The sequence below is a fragment of the Sebastes umbrosus genome, chromosome 9 (assembly GCF_015220745.1).
Source record: "Sebastes umbrosus isolate fSebUmb1 chromosome 9, fSebUmb1.pri, whole genome shotgun sequence".
NCBI classification, from domain to species: Eukaryota; Metazoa; Chordata; class Actinopteri; order Perciformes; family Sebastidae; genus Sebastes; species Sebastes umbrosus.
Window position 1 is genome coordinate 23,724,553 of NC_051277.1, and position 19,669 is coordinate 23,744,221.

A 19,669-nucleotide genomic window follows, 5' to 3' on the forward strand; every position below is an offset into this window, starting at 1 on the left:
TGCTCGATATCTCATATTTCACAACAGGAATTAGTGCTGGAAGAAAAAAAAAACTCCCCTGCCTCGAAAGAGGAGTGTTGTGCCGGTACACTCCAGGATTCAAAGCACACTCTCCTATACAGGTATATTTATAATCCTTAGCTGTCGCTCTCCAGAAGAGCAAATCAAAGCCAGTAAAACATAACTGCCATAAATAAATGAATAGATGAGCAACAGCCCTGGACTGGAGGGATTCACCTAGCAATCACCCACATCAGATCAGATCAATGCTCATGGAAATTTCATGAAGCCTAGAATCCACACCGCTTCATATTTCACTATAATAACCCACAGAGCCGCAGGGGGAGTGTGTATGAAGGGGTGAGGTGGGGGGGTGGGAGGCAAGGGTGGACGTATAAGCTTTAGGAGGGGAGGAATAAGAGGGGTGCAAAGAGTAGGAGGTGGTGGGAGGGGGATGAGGGATAATTGAGAGGTCAGCACGGTGGAGTCGTCCTGGAAACACAGGAGAGGAGGAGGAGGGGAAACTACAGTAAGTGTCCAGTAGCCCTGTCTCCTTCTCCTCCTGTGTCACAACACTGTGTGTGTGTGGAGGGGGCGGTGAGTGGGTAGTGTACTTGCAGGGTTAGGTAATTGGCTCTGAGGCTTGATGTTAACACCTTAACAGGCCCTCAGACAGTGGGTAAGGAGCTGATCATATCACAACCTTCTGTTTCTCTCCTCTCCTTCCCACTCTACAACTCCTTCGTCTCCCCCCCCCCTCTCCCTGCTCACATCCCCCTCCCTCCCCCAAGTCTTTCCCTCCCCTCTGCAGTCTCCAGTGCTCAGGTGTGATCTCATAAGCGCTGCCTTGCGATCGATGCCGCCAGTGGCAGGGGGTTCAATAGCCCTGAATTACGGCTTCATTTCTCCCCCCGCATCCCCCTCCCCACCCTCACACAGATGAGAGCAACCCCCCTCTACCCCCCCACCATCACCACCACACACACACACACACATATATATACACACAACACCCCCACCGACTACTCACAATCCAGATCAATACCTTACAATCTAATTTTTATCCATTTTTCCATAAACCACGAGATTGCGTTTATTTGCAGAATCCGACAAGCTAAATAAAGCATCGCTTGAACATGTCAGGGAGACTAATGCATGGCTGGAAATTCATACACAGAAAACAGATGAGTAGAGCTTTTTGCTCCGAAAGGAAGGGAGAGGCTGAGGAAGGAGGAGAGAATGGAGAAGGAGGAGGAGGAGGAGGAGGAGGAGGAGGAGGAGGAGGAGGAGGAAGGGACGCTAAGAGATTCTACAAATCAATGGAGGTGTGGATGCTACTACAACCTAAGCTCTAATTATCTGTTGCAAAAAGTGCATGTCGACAGTTAACAATACCTGACAGCACGGATCCTCGCTGCGAGAATGCAAATCCTGAAAATCTGGAGGGAAAAGTGCGCGCTTGAATTAAGATATAAGAAAAACAGAAGAAATCATTCCCCTAGGTGAACGCCGCTCATTTCGGCGGGGTATAAAATAATCTTCGTTCGAAATTCATTTACATCATCATCATGGACCAGATGCTCCCGTAATAAGAACGGAGCGCGCTAAAGAGGGAAGACAAGCCACATGGTGCAGAAAATTAATCTCAATCTCAAATAGGTGTGAATTTCCTCACTGTTAAGACTGTGTGTGCAATAAACGTGAATGTGTGCAGCTATCTCAGCCGGCCCCCGTCTCCAGCTGGAGAGCAGCCGTTTTAATCAACAGCAGGCCTCCACCCCGAGCTCAATAAAAGACAGCATTCACAAATAGGAGCAAGACGAGTAATTGACCGGCTCGTGGTTGCACCCCGCTTTTATTGCCAGATGACTACATGCTGCATTTGTGTCTGTGATGTGTGAATGTTGTAGGTGTATCACGTGTATATGAATACATCTGTAAGTCTATGTTAACAACAGATTTTGTCACTGATTCTGCACATTGCACCAACATCACGATATCCAAACATTCAGCATCAGATATATTACTAATCTGAAGTACTGGGGCATAGGGATGACAATCCCCAGAAGTCCCACGATACGATATTATCTCGATACTTAAGTCACGATACGATCTTATTGCGATTTTAAACATTTTGCGAGTATTGCGATAAGATATATTGCGATTTATTACCTTTTTCAACTGCAAATTATGCAGTTTGTCAACACCTATTTTATCAAATAAGATACAGTTTTCACTCCGTTCATCTCAGAGTTTTCACTGAGGTCAGAGGTCAAGGGTCCCCTTTTAAAAAAGCTAACGTCTTCACTCTTCCTTTAAGACTGAGCCCGCTACAACCTCTGAAAGACAAAATAGCTGGATTGTTTGTCGTCTGATTGTTAAGAGGTTAATAGTTTATATAATAAAAGATCAATATCAATACAATATTGTCACGCAAAATATCGGGATACTATGCTGTATTGATTCTTTCCCACACCCTTAATTGGGCACGATCTGAGCAAAATAATCAATATCTCAATTGTGTGTGATTTCATCACTATGTGGAACTTTAAAGAGCATGATCAGGCTTACAACACTCTTACTGTGTTTCAATCCCGTGTCTGTAGTGTACAGAATGACAGACAACTGACAGTCCTCCCTCTACTCCTAAAACTAATTTGGAGCGCAGAGGCTGGCAGAGAGAGAGAGAGACGGAGAGAGACTTCAGCAGCATCCCCGGCTGGTTTAAATTCTGTTCTTGACTTTTGTCTTTTACCTCACTTTTCCCTGCTCCTCCTCACGGCAACTGAGTGATGTTTCCTACACGCCTAATCTGCACTCAGCGCTGAAAAACTACCCCTAATGTTTGTGCGTGCGTGTGCGTGCGTGTGCGCGGATGCACGTCGGCGCGCATGGTGTCGGCCTTAATGTGAGCCAGCAGAGCCTTTTAATATCAGCAGAGGCTGTAGTGGAAGCACTAAGCAGACAAGGCTGCATACTGAGGAGGGAGGGATTGCCTTTTGAACGACAAGGGTGATTCATCAACTCCCCCAATCTATGGCCAGTATCCCTGTGTCACACACACAAACACACACACACAGGCCCTAGTGGCAGAGAGTATTATCACTCTATATTGCGTGGAGAAAAGAAAAGGGAGAGCATCTCTGATGAATGTTACAAAGACAGCAATCCAGTAAAAGGTGATACACAACCAAACACGGAGATGCATTTATACAGGGGACACGGGGGAAAGGGGGGTGGGCAATGACCTGATAATGAGAGAAAGAGGGAGGGAGAGAGAAAGGGAGATTAGGGAGAGCTCTCAGCCCCAGAGGTGGGTAAGGCAGAGGGCAGAGAGAGGAACAGAAGGGGGATAAGGGGATAAAAAGACAGAGGAAGAGCAGAGAATGAAAAAAAAACATTCTTTTATTCTTATCAGTGGAGAGCTTAATTGCCTTTGATGAGTCTAATTGGAGCTTTCTGAAGTCTAATGGCAGAGGAGTCCTCAGAGACGGCAGAGGACACATTACTGTAATAGCTTCTCTCCGAATATCCTCTGCACCAAAAGTCCCCCTATCGTCTCCTCCGTCCTGAACCACGGCTGAAATGTTTCCATTCAGCGCTGGCCGGTTGTGGAGTATCAGTGATCAGGCGGAGGAGGGGCAGAGGAGGGTAAACCTATAGATGGGTTATGTGTGTGTTTGCAAAGTAGCGGTAGCAGCAGTATTGGGTATGTGTTGACTTAATTAGGTCTGTGAGCTGCTCGCTTTCCTCTCCTCAGCTGAAGTTGATTAGCAATGCCAGCTGTCCCCAATGTAATTCAGTGTGTGTGTGTGTGTGTGTGATCGTGTGTGCACATGTAATATATGAGTATATGCATGTCTGTGTGTGTGTGCGCTAGCTGCCAGCTGCCACGCGGCGCTGCCAATCCTCCATGATTAGTACCCACTGGCAACTGGGCTCAAACTGGTGCCAAACAGACCCAGGAGGGCAACATGGCCCATGATAATCCTCCATCCCTCTCTTTCCCATCCTTCCCCATTCTTCCCTTTTCTCATCCACCTCCCTCCACTCTCATCAATTGCTTTTTTATGCTCCAAATGCTCTGCTCATCCTCCTAGTCGTTCTCCGCTTCTCATTCAAGATACCAAAATGTGAACGGGTTCTTCCTCGCTAGCTAGAAGAACGTGAAATGATAAAAAAAAACAGAGCTGTGGGAGAGGTACAAATATCCACTGAGGGTACAGAGCGGTGGCTGGAGTGAAGTGAAGTGCGTGAAGAGTAGAACTGGGATCTATGCCTCGACACGGTTGACTGTGTCACCGTGAAGGTGCCAGCGCTTGGCAAGCAGCAGCACAGTGTGTGTGTGTGTGTGTTCAGCTCCCACTGGATGACCTCTCGCTACCCCTCACCTGTTGAGATTCTTCTATGTGCCTCCGTGGCGAGCCAAGAGGCGGAGAGAGAGAGAGAGAGGATGAATTCATCCAAAGAAGCAAGTTTTGAATAAGTGAATGTGACAAGGGGAAAGAGTGGAGGGCTGGGAAGAGATAGGGCATTTATGCATACGGTTCCCACATGTCTGGCACATTAAAAGGCTGCACACACACACGCATACGCACACCTACAGTATATACACACACAGCTCTATGAGTTTGGCAGAGTGCGGGCTGTTGGACAGCTCTGGCATGGCAAAGGCTGCCCACCCATCTGCCCTCTGTCTTAGTAATGCAGTTACTTGTCAATGTGCATGTGTGTGCTCGGAGTACATTCACACAAACAAACACAGGCGGCCTATCGCAGCCTTTCCCGTAAGTACACAAACACGGAGTCATAATTATGACGCATGGACATGGATTCTGTCCATGCACAGTAATTAGGACACACACAAGATGCGGGAAAAAATGCACGGCGGCGATGTGACGCACACGCTCCCTCTCGATTGTGATTTTGTCAAATGTTGGCAATTCCAGCCGGGGCTTACGGCCTAAGTCTATCAGTGGTTGAGATTACAGACAGATTTATGTGATTCACAACCTCCCCGGGGACCTGTGGCCTCGCATTGGTTAATCACCGCTTCACATTCACTCTCCCCGCCGCTCTTTTCACCGCGCGGCTATAACTCTGAGCCGATACGCTCTGATGTAACGCCCGAGCTATTCACCGTCAAAAATCACGCTCCACTCTTCCTTTGTGGATCGCGCCTTCGACAGGGTTAAATCTCAATAATCCCACTAATCAAAAGGTTAAACCGCCTCCTGACCTTCACCTGCTTCATAAAAGAGGGTAAACACTTTTCCTCCTCTGATCAGTCTGCTTTTTTGCACTGAATTATTGAGTCGTGTTATTGAATTTTAAATTGTTTAGCATGCACATTTTTCTCCAGAAACGGTGTCGAGAAATGGCAGCTTATAGACTTTACCAGGTTACTTTTAGCAGATATTGCAAATATATAGTCCTAATAAAACGTGTGTGTTTTTCTTATGTGATTATAGCTTTTATTCACATTACTCTAAAAGGCAAGTTTGTAGAAAATGAGAGAATCGGGAAGAAAATTGTATGAGAAAAGCCGGCAGATAGGTAGACCGGGGCTCCATTAGCTCTGGTAATTAGTGTCATTAGTAAGTGTTAGTGCGTAGTACCTGTGTAGATGAAGCGTCCAGGTGTGCCTTTGCAGAACTGTTTGGATTTGTAGGACAGCGTGACCTCCACCACCCCGGGGATGTGTCTGGGTGGAGTTTGCACACGAATGGCATGGGGGGTGATCAGCTACGGAGAGAGAGAGGCAGAGAGGGCAGAAAGATTAATGCAATGAAACTTCATATCTAAACATGCGCTCGGGGGACTGTTCCCCTGCTCGCCTCAGACCTTTCCCTTTGCAGCTTTTGACTTTCTTTCTTTGTATAATCAGCCTGAAAATGATGTGTTAGCGCTAAAGCCCTCAGGTGGCCTCGTAGCCCGAGGCAATGTCACTGCGAGGCTTAGGATGGTTATCAGTGCTGACATGGACTCTGTAAGAGGGGTTCAAAAGCAGTTATATGTTTATGAATAAAACACACCTTCCTCTGCATACATCTATTACACAGTATAAGCAAACGTATAATATGCTTTTCTACTGCTGCTGCCCCTGTCTCTGTCAGGTGAGGCTGTCTAGCTGCCGTTAGCCACATTAAAGCGCCACTATGTCTTAAACAGGCTCACTTAGTGTGGTTGATGAGCCTGCGCGCCACGTATGTCTATGTGTGTGTGTGTGTGTGTGTGTGTGTGTGTACGCTGAAGGGTCTTTGAAGGAAAACGGTAACAAGACAAAACACAGATGAGACCTCACTGAGTGCTCGTTTTCTACACGCTATAGTCAACTAGCACTCAAAGCTAGCAGCGCTCAAAAGCTATCAATGCCTCTGCCAGCAGCTATGGTGTGCATGTGCGTGTGTGTGTGCATGTGTGTGTGTGTGTTGTTCTAACTGTCCCTTTCATTGCTCACTTAGCTACGCTTTCATTCCACCATTGTCTGGCCTCCACTCACCTCTCAGCGAGATAATATAGGAGCTTTTTATAGAATTATTCCTTTACTAAAGAGAAAGCTGTTTAGCTGCGCCGCTCACTGACCTTCAATTTCACACATACACTACATTTACATTTTAGTCATGTGGCAGATGCTCCTTACAAAGAGATTCATACAGTACGCTGTGCACATATTCCAAGACGGCTAAGGTACTAATGTAATAAAAGACAGGAAGGGAGCTGAGAAGAGATATGACAGAAATAAGAGCCGCTACAGAGAGAAATGAGAACGCGGGCTGCTCAGATAGTGAAATATTTTTGATATGCGTTTACAGTAAGGCTGCAATTAATGATCGTTGTCATTATTAATTAATGTATTTATTATTTTTTCAGTCGCCTGACCTCAAATGGATTCAATTTACATTGATGTGAAACACAGAAAAGAGGAAAATCTTTACATTTCAGAGGCTAAAACCAGCTAATGTTTGGCATTTTTACTTGAAATTTCTTGAAATACTCTGTTGATCAACTCTTAATTGACTAATCGATTCAGCTCTAGTTTACAGCAGTGGAACCCGGGGGTCAAACCCCTCCTAGGGATCCCAAAATACTGTATATTTGATGGAGTGACGAGATAGTCAAAGCAATTAGGAAGAAAAACACATTTATGTTACAGTACACAAATGATGTATATATCTTCTGGCTTTTCACTAATGTTTTTTTTTTTTTTCCATGTGAAATATTGCATAGATTGTAGGGCTGTCCCTGGCCAAAGAAATTCTTAGTCGACTAATTGATTAGTTGATTTAGTTTAAATCTTAGCTTTAAATCTTGTTTTTACCAGAGATGTGCTCATAAGTTTCTTGGAAATCAAGAAATGAAATGATTCAGCAGGAAAAAGCATAAAAAAATGACAAATGGACTAAATTAAATCTTAGTCCACTAGACCAAAATGACTGATTATTCGACTAATCGACTAAGAGGGGGCAGCCCTAATAGTTTCACCTCACTAGAGCCCTAAAAAGCCTCTAAATTTAACTATCTGAGAAGCAAAAGCTTTGTTAATTTGCTAGTGACTCATGCCTGTGACAACGAGTCGCAAACAGAGATTACGTTGTTGGCAACCATTGATTGGTTTGTCGTAGAAAGGCCTCTATTTAATATTTTGTGGTCAGGATGTACACACAGACACACCGATCATGACTAACCTCACTCCAGACCAGCATGGTTCCAAAGATGACCTGCAGGCCGTCAAAGAAGTTGTCCCCGATGATGATGACGGTAGCGCCCCCTGTGGTCCAGCCTTCACTGGGGCTGATGGCTTTGATGCTGGGGGTCGCTGCAAGAGTCACACACAAAATAGATTAGATGCTAACTAACCTAATGACAGCCCATAAAGGTCTTTGCTATTGGCATAATGTACAGTCCCCTCTTCTTCTTCCCATCTATTTCCCCTCACACACATACACACACATCACCTCTCTCCTCTCTCCCAGGGGTCGGGGGCGAGCGAGGAATACTAATCAGAGTGATTATACGCACCCCGTTATTAAACATCACCCCTGCCCTGTGTGTGAGGGCAGCGGCGGTGCACTTGTTTTATGACACGTGGCAAAGCGTGCAGGCGTGTAAATGTCAGGTGTGCTGAGTGTCTGATCAAAGGCCACGCGACCGGGGAGCGGAGCAGAGCCAACAGTGGCTCTGCCCTCTGAATACGCCGCCTTCATTAACCAAACACTTAGCTCTTGCTCAGCTGTCTGTTTCATACGTCTATGGTAGCTACTGTATCTGCAGCCACCGAGCACGTGACCACACGGGGGTCATTTCAGCTCCCATGCTTGGATATTTGTAATGCGTTTTGTAAGCTTTCAATGTTTTCTCTTAAAACATATTCTTATCGGACAAAGTACATGGAATAACAACAATAAACCACATTTTCAATAACTGGTATTCAATGTGCTTTTTGACCTCCTCTGTTGGCATTATGGACTTTGAGATTACTGGTTGTGATTGAAGAAAAGAACAGCATTGGTAAAATACATGTTTATACAAGCTAAATCTCCTCTCCTTAACAGATATGCAGCTTGTCAGACATGCTGTAATTCTGTAAAGCGGCATAATCCACTTTAGACTGGGCTGACTTTTTTTCCCCTGCAGCCTAGCCTTTGCTCTTTGCCTGACTCCCTGTTCTGTTGATCCTCCCCGACAAGCTGGAGTGATATTTAGCCCCCCGATACGCCTGCAGAGATCAACGTTCACCGAGCGGCAATCTGTGGCCGTAATCATGGCCTAAGATGCCTCCCTTTCACAGCCGCTGATATTATGTGCGCTCCATGTGCATGTGTGGATGTGTGTGTTTGTGTGTGTGGATTAACCAGATGGTGGAACGTGAATCCATGTGATAGGATTATACTTTGGGGTGTTCCTCGGTGCCATCTGTTCAACTCCATGCACTGCTCATCTATTACCGCCTGAAATGGGCCCCCAAAGTTGTGTGTCCTGCACACAAACTCGACACACGCTAGAAACAAAAAGAAACCGCTGCCTTCCTTTCTGATCATTTCATCTTTTCTTTATGCCATAATGCACTTTTAGCCCTTCCTCTCATCGCGCCATCATCTCCACCCCTCTGTCTGGTTCTTTCACTCCTGTTGTTCCTCCCAACCGCTGTCATCAGGATGGTAAAAAATCGGAGGAAATTCCCAAACAAATCTCTCTGACACAGGGAACATCTGTGTGTGCTCTCCTTTCTGTGTAACATCCAAGTCTCGCTGACGTCTCCAATATGTCTCGTCTTTGTGAACTTTTCAAATCGTCTGCGAGACCAGTCGCGGGGACAAGTGGTCCACCTAAACCTCTGGAGGATGGTCATTAGATAGACTAAACCATAACATTCAATCTTAATGCAATCTACTGTCGGCCATCATGTAAATCCCTTTTTAGTTTTTTGTCATTATCATCCCTGAGGTTGACTTTCCTCAAAGAAGAAAAAAAAAATATGTTTCTCTTATTCAATGTCTGGGAAATCGAAATGAGAAAATAACTGGATTAGGGACTTGGGAATCAGTGCGGGCTCCTAAATCATGTGCACATGTCATTATGAAGTATTAAAGGTTTGGGTCTGACTGTGCATGCGGGGGTGTGTATGTGTGTGCTTTTTTATGTGTGTGTGTATGGGTAAAACCTGAGGGATGGGGAGTGATGGAGGGCTGGAGGATAAAAGCAGGTCTCCGAGGAAATAAAGCCAGTGTTGGCTTTAAGCAGAACAGACCTCATAAGACACATAGTGCTTATGCGAGGCAGAGTAGAAGGCCCAGAGGCAGAGACCTGAGGGGAGCAAGCCACAAGGGAGAGACGAGAGACTCACTAGCTACCACTCTCTCCTCTCTTAGCTCGAGTTAGAAACCCTACAAGGGAGGAAAGTGAGAATCCGGGAGGAAGCCGGAGAGAGATAAGAAAGACAGCAAGAGAGCAGGTTTTGAGAGGGATAGAGCGCAGACAGAAGAGGGGTTGAGTGCGGAGCCAGACGGGGGGGGAAGGGGGTGAGAGAGGAAGGGAGGGAGGGAGGGAGCGGAGTGGAGTTGAACAGAAAGAGAGAAAGTGAGGAAGACAAAGAAAGCTTGGTGAGAGAGCCTGGGTGTTTTGTTCCTGCTTTTTCATACCGTGTTCCAGGTAGGACGGTGTTCCTTCCGAGGGGTCCAGTCTTCGAGCTCGGCGCCCGTGTTTGGAGTTGTTGTGCACAAACATGTTGTCGGAGACGGCCAGGACGTGACCCTCCACGCTCACCGTAGTCGACACGACCACCTGAGACAGGGAGAGACAGATGGAAACCATTAAAGTACAATAAGCCTCACTTTGATATATACACCCGCAAATTATATACAGTATGTAGTAGTGTGTGTGTGTGTGTGTGTTGGGCATTATGAATTCCGTAAAATCTTATGTGGATCGCAGACTTTTATTTTGAAGGAAACACATTAACACCTCCAATGTTATAGTTTATATTTTTCCCAAGCCTCCTAAAGGGTTGTTAATATAGTTTTAAGGGAGTAAATATTTTCTGATTTAGCATTAGTACCCAGGAAATAAAGTTGTACTTGTTTTATTTTATAAATTTTACCATATATGTTGCGTTTTGGCAAGTTTTTGTTCGGGACTAACTCTGTTTACTTTTGGTGTTTTTGCTATACAAGCGACATTCAGCTATTTTAAACTTGCAATAACAGATTTTTGGCTAAAACTTACATATTATCGCCTTATAAATTTACTCATCCAGGAGACAGAGAGCAAGCAGAGACCGTGCATTTCGAGTTGTGTTTCTGGCCACCCGGTGAATGTAAATCCAATATTCATTCACCTCTTTGGTCTCCACTCACTCCTGAGGGGGAATATCTGGCTCTTTAGCTGCTAAATGCTCCACTATGTTTGCCTGCTAGCTGCCAACTTCGGCTGTTTGGTGCTGGGCAGGTAGCGTACAGTGGGCTTCTTAGAGCCTTCTCACTGAAAACAGCTGCCTGCTGCAGAGAGAGAGCAGTGAGAGTGAACCAAAATAGTAAAGTTGCGGGCCAGAAAATAAATGGAATGTTGATCTTATTATTTGATGAGAATTTTATTTGTCATTTTGTAACGTTAGAGCATAATATGCTCTCTTTTCTCTCTGGATTCATCCCTGGGAAAGCACAGAGAGCATTTCTGTGAGAGAGAGACCCTGTAAATGCTTTGTGCTGGGAGGTTATGCTGTTGCCATGTCTGGCGCTTTGCAAAAAAAAAACACATGAAAGACAGTCCCAAGGAAATGTCCTCTATACAACACACACTTCTGTTGCATCTCACCTGAAAACGCCTCATGTCTCGAGGGTTCCCTGCGTTCTTCAGGCAGTTCTGGTTACACTTCAGGAAGAACTTGAGGAAGAACCTGCATATGCAGAGAAAGAGAGAAACAAATGAGTTAGTAAAAGAGCGACTGTCTGTCACTGAAAGTACAGCATGAGCTACTTCAATAAAACACAAGGTACAAATAAAACTAATAAAACAGCAGTGGCAGACAAGGCTCATACGCCGTCCCACCCTCATCCATCAGTTGTTTATGACAAAGGGAGTTTTCAATGTAAAAACAGCTCCAGGATATTGAGTAAGATGCTACCTTGTATATCCATCTCCGAGCTGCTGTCACAGCTTGCCATAAACTCACCGGGGCAGACGCAGCCCCGGTCGTTCCCCCCCCCCCCCAGCTGCAGAGAGAGCTGTGTGACGGAGGTTTTGCTGTAGCTACTATGCAGCACAGTGTTGCCATTCCTGCCTCTCTCAATCTCAGTGTGAGAGACCACATCAACAGCACCTGCCATGCATTATTAATAGGCTGAGATGGCAAGTATGGCTACCCACATCAATACTTAATGAGGGAGGGAGGGAGGGAGGGAGGGAGGGAGGGAGGAGGGAGGGTCGGAGGAGTAAAGGGGGGAGTGAGTGTGTGGGGGGGGAGCACCGGAGGCCTGAAAAGCAGAAAAAGGGGACGGCTGACAATTTATTCCCTAGCCCCACCCCGAGGCTTGAAGCCTGACAACTTCTTCTTTAACTGAAACTACAGTACTGTACATCTCTCCACCACTCTCCCTTCTGCATTGTCTGTCTCTCTGAAAAGAAAAAAAAAAACACTATATCAAATGAACCGCGAAAATAAACAGCGCCGTGTACAAATAAACAGGAACCCTCAAAAGGGGGAAAATAAAACTACAACATTTCCCGGTCCCCTCCTCCTCCTCCTCCTCCCTTTGAGGTAGCTCAAAGAAATGCTGACAGCTGAAACTGCTTACAATACAGATCTCCACCAGCCAGAGAGAGAATCACTCCTTTGCTCAGCTTTTCTTTCATATGTCTTATTTTCTACCCTCTGTTCATTTGTTATGGCTAGGATTCTGCACTGGGCAGCGCGTTTTGGAGCCAACTGCCTTAGATATAATCATGCACGAGGAAACGCATCACACACACACACACACATAGAGACATGTCAAGAGACACACAGTAAGCAGCGGCGTGACTTGGACAATTGCTTCATCTAGAAGAGAGAAGAAAAAGCGAAAAACAAGAGAGCAAAGAAGATAAATGGACAAACCGGAGTTCTGTCTCATTTCAAGGGCCAGTGTACTGCTGTGCGCATTACAGGCATCTGATGTAACACAAGAACTCGTGAATTTATCCATGACAACTTTTAAATGCATGACAGCTGGTTAGTGGTAGACGCTCAACTTCAAGTGAGGAAGAAAAAGCCTCTTATGATGTGAATAACAAACTGTCTTTCTCTGCCGCGCTCTTTTTTTTCCCCTCCTGCTTTGTTTGTGTTCTGATTTACGATCTCGCTGGCGCAAGAGGCTAAATCTGAATGAGAAGGGGGGAGAGGAAAAAAGGAGGGAGGGAGGGAAGGAAGTAGAAAGCGAGAGGATAAAATGATAGAAAGATAGACAGACGGACGAGGTGGAGAGTACGTGAAATCCGAAAGGAGAGACAGACCACCCTCCTGTATATTTTAGAAGCTGTAGGCCAATATCTCAATAATTCATGAAGCAGAGAGATGGAGGTTTTTTTTTTCCTTCACAGTGACTCTTAGACCCCACAGGCTGAGGGTCTTCCAACTTTCTTATCTCCTCGAGGTCAGAGAGCAGCCTCGCAGACAGCTGTGGACCACATCCACTTGTCCAACATACTCCACCTTCCTCACTGCACCTCCTGTTTAATTCATTGTCTCCGCTCTTTTCCCCCCAACTGTCCTCCTCCTGCTCCTTTGAGGTATTCATGATAGACGGATGATGGATAAGTGGGGAGAGGAAAGTTAGGGTCACCGGAGTCAGAGGTGACCAAATCAGGGGGTTAAATATTAGAGTTTGGATGGGAGAGAGGAGGAGGAAAAACTGTGCTGAGATATCGAGTGCCAAAAGGAGACAGTAAGAGAAAGTCAGCATGCCTCGTTCGCTTAGCCATATGTCAGCGTGTCCCCTCGATCTCCTGCACGAGTGGATCATCTGATTCATTATTTACATGACTTAAGGTGTCTGGAGTCAGCCGCACGGAAACATTACAAAACTGCAGCATGTTGATTCCTCGGTGCTCTATCTCATCTCCCTGGGAGCCGGGGGACTGGAATCACCGCTGCACACATTTACATGGATCAACAGAGTGTGGGTGTGCGGCAGGAGTGTGGGGGGGGTGGATAAAGAGCAGTGCGTGTTGATATGCAATATGCAATAGTGAAGAGATTACCATACAGATTTATAGATAATCTGATTGACAGCTGACCAGTAAATATGGACAGATAGCTTACGATAGCCCGTAATTCTCTCATTTGCTCCGTCTCTTTCTTCGCTTTTGAATCAATGAAAAGATGCATTCAATGATTCCCAATTGTTGCTCTGTTATTCACGTTGACTTTGACAACCTTTTTCAGACGTATCTCCACATCCTTATCCGATGAGGAGCCCTTCAACAACAACATTCGTTGTATTCATTTCAACTGATTTTAAAATATATGTTAAGTAACAAAACAGAAGCGGATATTGTTACAATCATTTTTTCATAAAATTAAATAGTCTATAATGTTATGTATGTTAAATAGTCAAATGTACATTATCCATCACTTTTTGCTAACTATTTGAACTGTTTTTTTTATCCATTACTTTCTCTCTTATATAACTATTTAAAAGTATTAATCCATTACTTTTATGCAGTGTGTAGGATTTGGCAGCATCTAGTGGTGAGTGCAAAACCGTGGTAACGATGTTCGCCTCGCTCAGAGGCCATCCTTACGTAGTTTCACAAGCGTGTCAGAGAACGATAGCGGCCTTCAGGTAACGTGAAAAAAACGTGAACTCGCTAGAGCCAGTGTTTGGTTTGTCCGTTTTGGGCTACTGTAGAACAATGGTGGAGCAACATGACGGACCCGCTCTCTATGTAGATATGAAGGGCTCATTCTAAGCTAACGAAAACACAACGATTAGTTTCAGGTGATTATACACTAATGAAAACGTATATATTCAATTTCTGCTAATAGATCCCCAGAATGCTAAACACTGGCCCTTTAACTAACTATTTCTACTTGTCTGCTCACTAACTAGTTTTCATAGAATCTTAATGGCAACAGAACTGACTCAAGTTGGGGTGAGGTGTGCAGTGGGCAGTCAGCCTTACTTAAGATCTGCATCACACCAATTTGTAATCCTATTTGGATGTTTCTTTTCCTCCTCAACACAAAATATAGGCCTAATAGAATAATATATGTATATATTTATATACTTTTTAGCTACAACACAATCTTTCCATATGCCCCCCTGACAAGTGCTTTACACGATGGTGCACATATTCACTTCAATTCAGCCTTTAATGAAGAAAATAGTCAATAAAATCAGAAATGATCGTTGTTGCTAAAGTATTATTTCATCAATTCCTATCATGAAACAATACCCATATGATCATTGCCATATCAACCATTGGGGACACCGAGGTTAGATGGGTGTATTCTTTGGAGATTTGGGGATTTTAACAACCTTAGGAGCAAATGTATTTATTCTACAATAACACACTAATTATATGTGTTCTTTTGTTTTTAAGGCTGATTTTGGTATTTTTTAGACCTAATATCTTTAAATTTGACTTTTTCTTTTAGCAATGTGGACATGTGGAGAAGGAAAGATGTATAGATAGACTATACTATAGATGAACATATTGTCTCCTGCATGCATTCTTGCTTTGGTTATTGCCCCCTCTACCTTGTTTGCATTTGAGCCTCTCGCTGGTTTCAAGCTGTTTTACTGTGCAGACTCCACAGCTACAAATATTACCACTGCAAATTGCTGCGCCGGCTGGATTAAATGAAATAAAACCATTTTGCTCATACGTAATTACCCCCAAATCCAGGAACGGCTGTGGAAGTGAATTTGTGTAAATAACTGCTTGGCCTCTTGAAGCCTCATGGCATAAATTTGTAACGGCGAAAAAAAAACACAACGAACGAATAAACACATGCAGCCGGTCGCCGTTGTAATTTAATGATCTCACACTTTCATCATATCATAACGGGCATTATTTGTCACTTTGGAGCAATTAAACACAAAATCACCCTCTGCCCATAAAAAACAAAACAAGGAAAGCAATTATAACACAACTTTTAAGTAATCCCTGTAGCATCTAAATATTATTACGGTAGTGATAAAGATTGTCTAAGCGATTAGCTAACAGCACGGAAGCCTCCGAGGGACAATTCTGTTATATTTTCTAATAATTTTCCTACATTAGCAACAAATGAGGTAAAGAGTTGTTTTCCTTGTCAAATTTTACACGGATAACTTTTGAACTATGCGGTTTTATCTTCCCTCAGTAGTTCTAGTTTATTCATCTGTTCAGCCTTTTGTTACACACTGTGCTGTACATCTTTGTGCCTCATTTCTTTATTCTTCGCCCCTCCTCTCTGTGTTTTGCTCTGACGCCGATGCGCTGTAAAAATGGCTGTGGGTGATGCCATAACTCAGCCCTCTCCTCTCCCTCTCCCTCCATCCATCTCTGCCGCGCAGATCATCTCCAGAAGAAAAGCACTGTGTCTGCCTCCTAATATGCTTCATGAGGTGTGTAATTCACTGTGCTCCGGAGGGGAGCCATTTGTCTCGGGGGTTAACTAAGTGACACAACAGCACTTCCCAATGCCTGTTACCACCGTGGGACATGTTGAACTAATCTAGGCAGGTAGAGGAACGGGAGATCCGGCACTTCAGCAATCAAGCATTAAGATTTGTTCAGGAAATCGATCCTAATGAAGTCAGAGGCGAGTTCAGATTAAGTGTAAATATTTGTAAGCAAATGTAATGTTACAGCAGGGGGGAAAAAAAAGTGACAAATAGGCGACCAAACTTGAAGTGAAGTCTGGCGCTCTCAGAAAACCAAATATCTTCCTCAACTCCTGTTTTGTGTATTTTCTTTTCCTCCCCTTGTGTTTCACTTCTCATATTCTTGCTCTCTTCTCTGCAACTCTTTTCTTTCTTCCGCTCTTTCCGCTATGCATCACTGACACTTCAGCCGAGAGCCTGACTGGCTTGTTTTCGTGGTGACCTGTCTCCCTGCCTGCAGTATATGTTTAAGCGTGGAGGCACACACATACACACACTAATTTAGGGAGATTTATGAGGGGGGCCTTGCACCAGGAGCCATGCAGGCTGACCCCAGGGGTGTAGGGGGGCACTGGGTGGAGGAGGGGGGCCTGGCTCCACAGGGGGGGGACATTAATAATCCAGAACCAGGTCTGTCTCTGGGCCTGGCCCTGGGCCTCGGACACCAGGCTCTAGTGGCCCAGTTTACTGGGAGAGAAACATCCAGTTCAACATGACTAATATCAGATAGATACAAAGATTGACTATAAAAGACAAAACATGAAAGAAAATATGGAAAAACATACAGAAACATGGAGGTAGACAGACAAAGAGAGACCATCACACACACACACAGACACACACACACACACTTCGCTCCATTCCTTTGGAGTGCTACTCCTCAAAGTAACAGCGGGCACCTCTATATTGCCCTCATGTCTATCTTAAGTGTCATGATTTATTCAAATAGAACATCTCACTGCGTTGAAAAATTCATTTCCAGCTCGCTCCGTGCATCGTCCCCATCCTCCTTCTCGTCTGTATCTGCTCATGTCATGTCAGCTGAATTTGCCCCGTTGTTAAATATTTCTTAGAACAAATGGACCCTGGAGGAGGGAGACGGTGGGTCAGGGAGGATCGGCGCTGTGTCTTCGCCGCTAAGGGAGAAGCCCCACTTGGGAGAGAGATTGCTCCTCGCTGCTTCCCCCCCCTGGAGCCAGGAGATCCGGTCCCAGCTTGGGGACAGAAGTCCCAGAGACACTTAACCAATTGTGTTTCATCCATTTCATCCGAAAAGGATCATTCAAAATTCAACTGAGGAATCGTGCGGGGAGCATTGAAAGACAGGCAATGAGATCTCGGCTGTTTGTAGGAGAAAGCAGCGCTGGGTTGGTTCAGCAACTTGTAGCCTGATAACATCGCTACCTGTGGCCTGGATTTACACCAGAGCACCGGGGGTAAAAAATGCAACCAAATAAACATCTCTGCATGAGTGTGTGTATGTGTGTGTGTATCAAAGCCATGATGAATAAGAGGCTGTCTGGGTGATGGACAAGCTTGGCAGGCGGTGCTGATTGAAACACTTCCTCTGTCGGGGCCTGGCCCATTAATCTGATGGAGACAGAGACAAAGAGAGGGAGGGAGAGAGAAAAGCTCCAGGCCCCCAGACCACAAGAGTAATGAAGGGTCCTGGTCCCTCTCACCTCAACGCTGTCCTGCCATGCTGGGACACGCTGCTACCCTGTCCAGCCCGAGCTCTGCCCTCGTGGGACTGACCAGTGAATAATGGCCCTGTCATCAGCCTGGGTAGACGCCGCCGCACAGCCGAAGGCTGTGTGTGACCGCGCGTGTGTGTGACCGCGTGCTTATATACCCGCCTGCGTGCCTCCCCGTGCAGTCATTTACCCTAACCGTTCCCCTCTCTACTGACTGATATTCATATTGAATAGTGTTGATTTAAGCACATGTTAAACTTAATGCATAATGCATCGACTATATATAGCTTGATAAAGAGCATTGTGTCAACCCGGGACCGGCCCCATACATTGTGGGGATGAATGTGCCGCTTGCAAAAGTTCTTTCTTTTTGTTCCATTTAAGCACCGTATTAAATCATAACTATGACTGTGACTGCGCGCAGGCTCAAGGTTATGTTTCTAAATGCAGCAGGATCAGAAATCAGAAACTTAATTAGTGTGCCGTGTTTGTTCTCGGGTGAAAAGTTGTTCCCTCCGATGGGTCTTGAGGGAGGAATATGCTAGCAGAGAGAGTGGGAGAGACCGAGAAAATGGGAGTGTGTGCGCGACGGAGGGAGATTGATACTGAACAGAGGCGTATGGCTTGGCTGGTGTGTGTGAGCGTGTGTGTGTGCGTGCGGACACGTGCACGTGTGTGTTTTGGCCTTGCATCCCTCTGTGTTTATCAAACATATTACAGCTCCTTCTAGATTCCTCACCTGCACACCCCCAGCCTGCTACATATGGCCCACCAATCACAAAATAAGGAATCATGCATATATTAGCATAGCTAATGGCCTACCCTCTCCATTTAATATGCAAATTTCCTGAAACATTACTGAATGCCGTCTGTTCTAAATGAATAAATTTGAATCGCAATTAGAATAATCCTTTATAATTAATGAAAACTGTCAATTTTGGTTCATAAGTAATTTGATTAAAGTGGTGATGGGACACTTATGAAGTTCATCGGGCTGTGAGGGGTGCGAACACACACTCGCTCGCACGCATTGCATGCAAACACACACACAAGCTGCGTGACAACCAACAGCAGGTCCGAGGCTGCATTATTGATGAAGATGATTAATAAACTTATGAAAGTGGTTGTCACACATGCCAGACCTTTTTTTTTTTTTTTTTTTAACCCAACACAACTTCTTTCCACTCCTTCACCGCCGTGGAGAAACAACAGATCAATCACGCCTTTCTGCCACCTGACAGAGAGGGAAAAGTGAGGGAGTGATTGAAAAGGTTCCCTGGCCTCTTGGTGCTGTGTCAGTGGCCTGTCTGTCCGGTGGGAGACACTGATGGACTGTCGAGGCAGACGCAGCGCCGCACACACACACATGCCAAGTCATTACTGAGGGGGTTGAAACATTTCCCTGTTGTTTCTCGCAGTGGGACGGTTTTATCAGTGTATAATAACACGTTACGAGGAGCATACAGTTGAAGAAGAGTGCGGCCAGTCTGTAACCGTTCATCAACATCCCCTTCTTCACCATTATCTCTCTCATGCTGTGCTATGCTGCCACTGGAGCGTATAATGGCGTCACTTAAATTAGAGTCACTCAACTGTGGGGAAATTGTTGCAATGTGCGCTGCATGTGTATCCCTTCCCCTCGTACGATATGTATACGAACGTGAGCACGCTGGTGTTTGCGCGTCGTCAGCTCGAACACGAGTGTGTGTAGCCTACGCGAGTGTGTTTGCATGGCTTCAACCCAATAATAATGGTCCAGATAGTGTAGAGCCTAGCAGACTAATTAGCCATATCACTGAGAAAATAGCAGCCTGCTAATTAATGGGTATTATGGCATTTCAGAAGTCA

At 45.2% G+C, this 19,669-nt stretch overlaps 1 protein-coding gene across 6 annotated transcripts in view; it reads right to left on the bottom strand.

Annotated features, from left to right (window-relative positions):
• Positions 1-19,669, bottom strand: part of ebf1a (EBF transcription factor 1a) — a 69,840-nt gene that overhangs the window by 15,499 nt on the left and 34,672 nt on the right. For all 6 annotated transcript variants that reach the window (XM_037780565.1, XM_037780560.1, XM_037780563.1 and 3 more), the window contains 4 exons: positions 11,314-11,395; positions 10,143-10,284; positions 7,689-7,819; positions 5,619-5,745 (listed from right to left, as the gene is read on the bottom strand). In XM_037780565.1, coding sequence (XP_037636493.1) covers positions 5,619-5,745; positions 7,689-7,819; positions 10,143-10,284; positions 11,314-11,395 — 482 coding nt within the window. The remainder of the gene's footprint in view (positions 1-5,618; positions 5,746-7,688; positions 7,820-10,142; positions 10,285-11,313; positions 11,396-19,669) is intronic.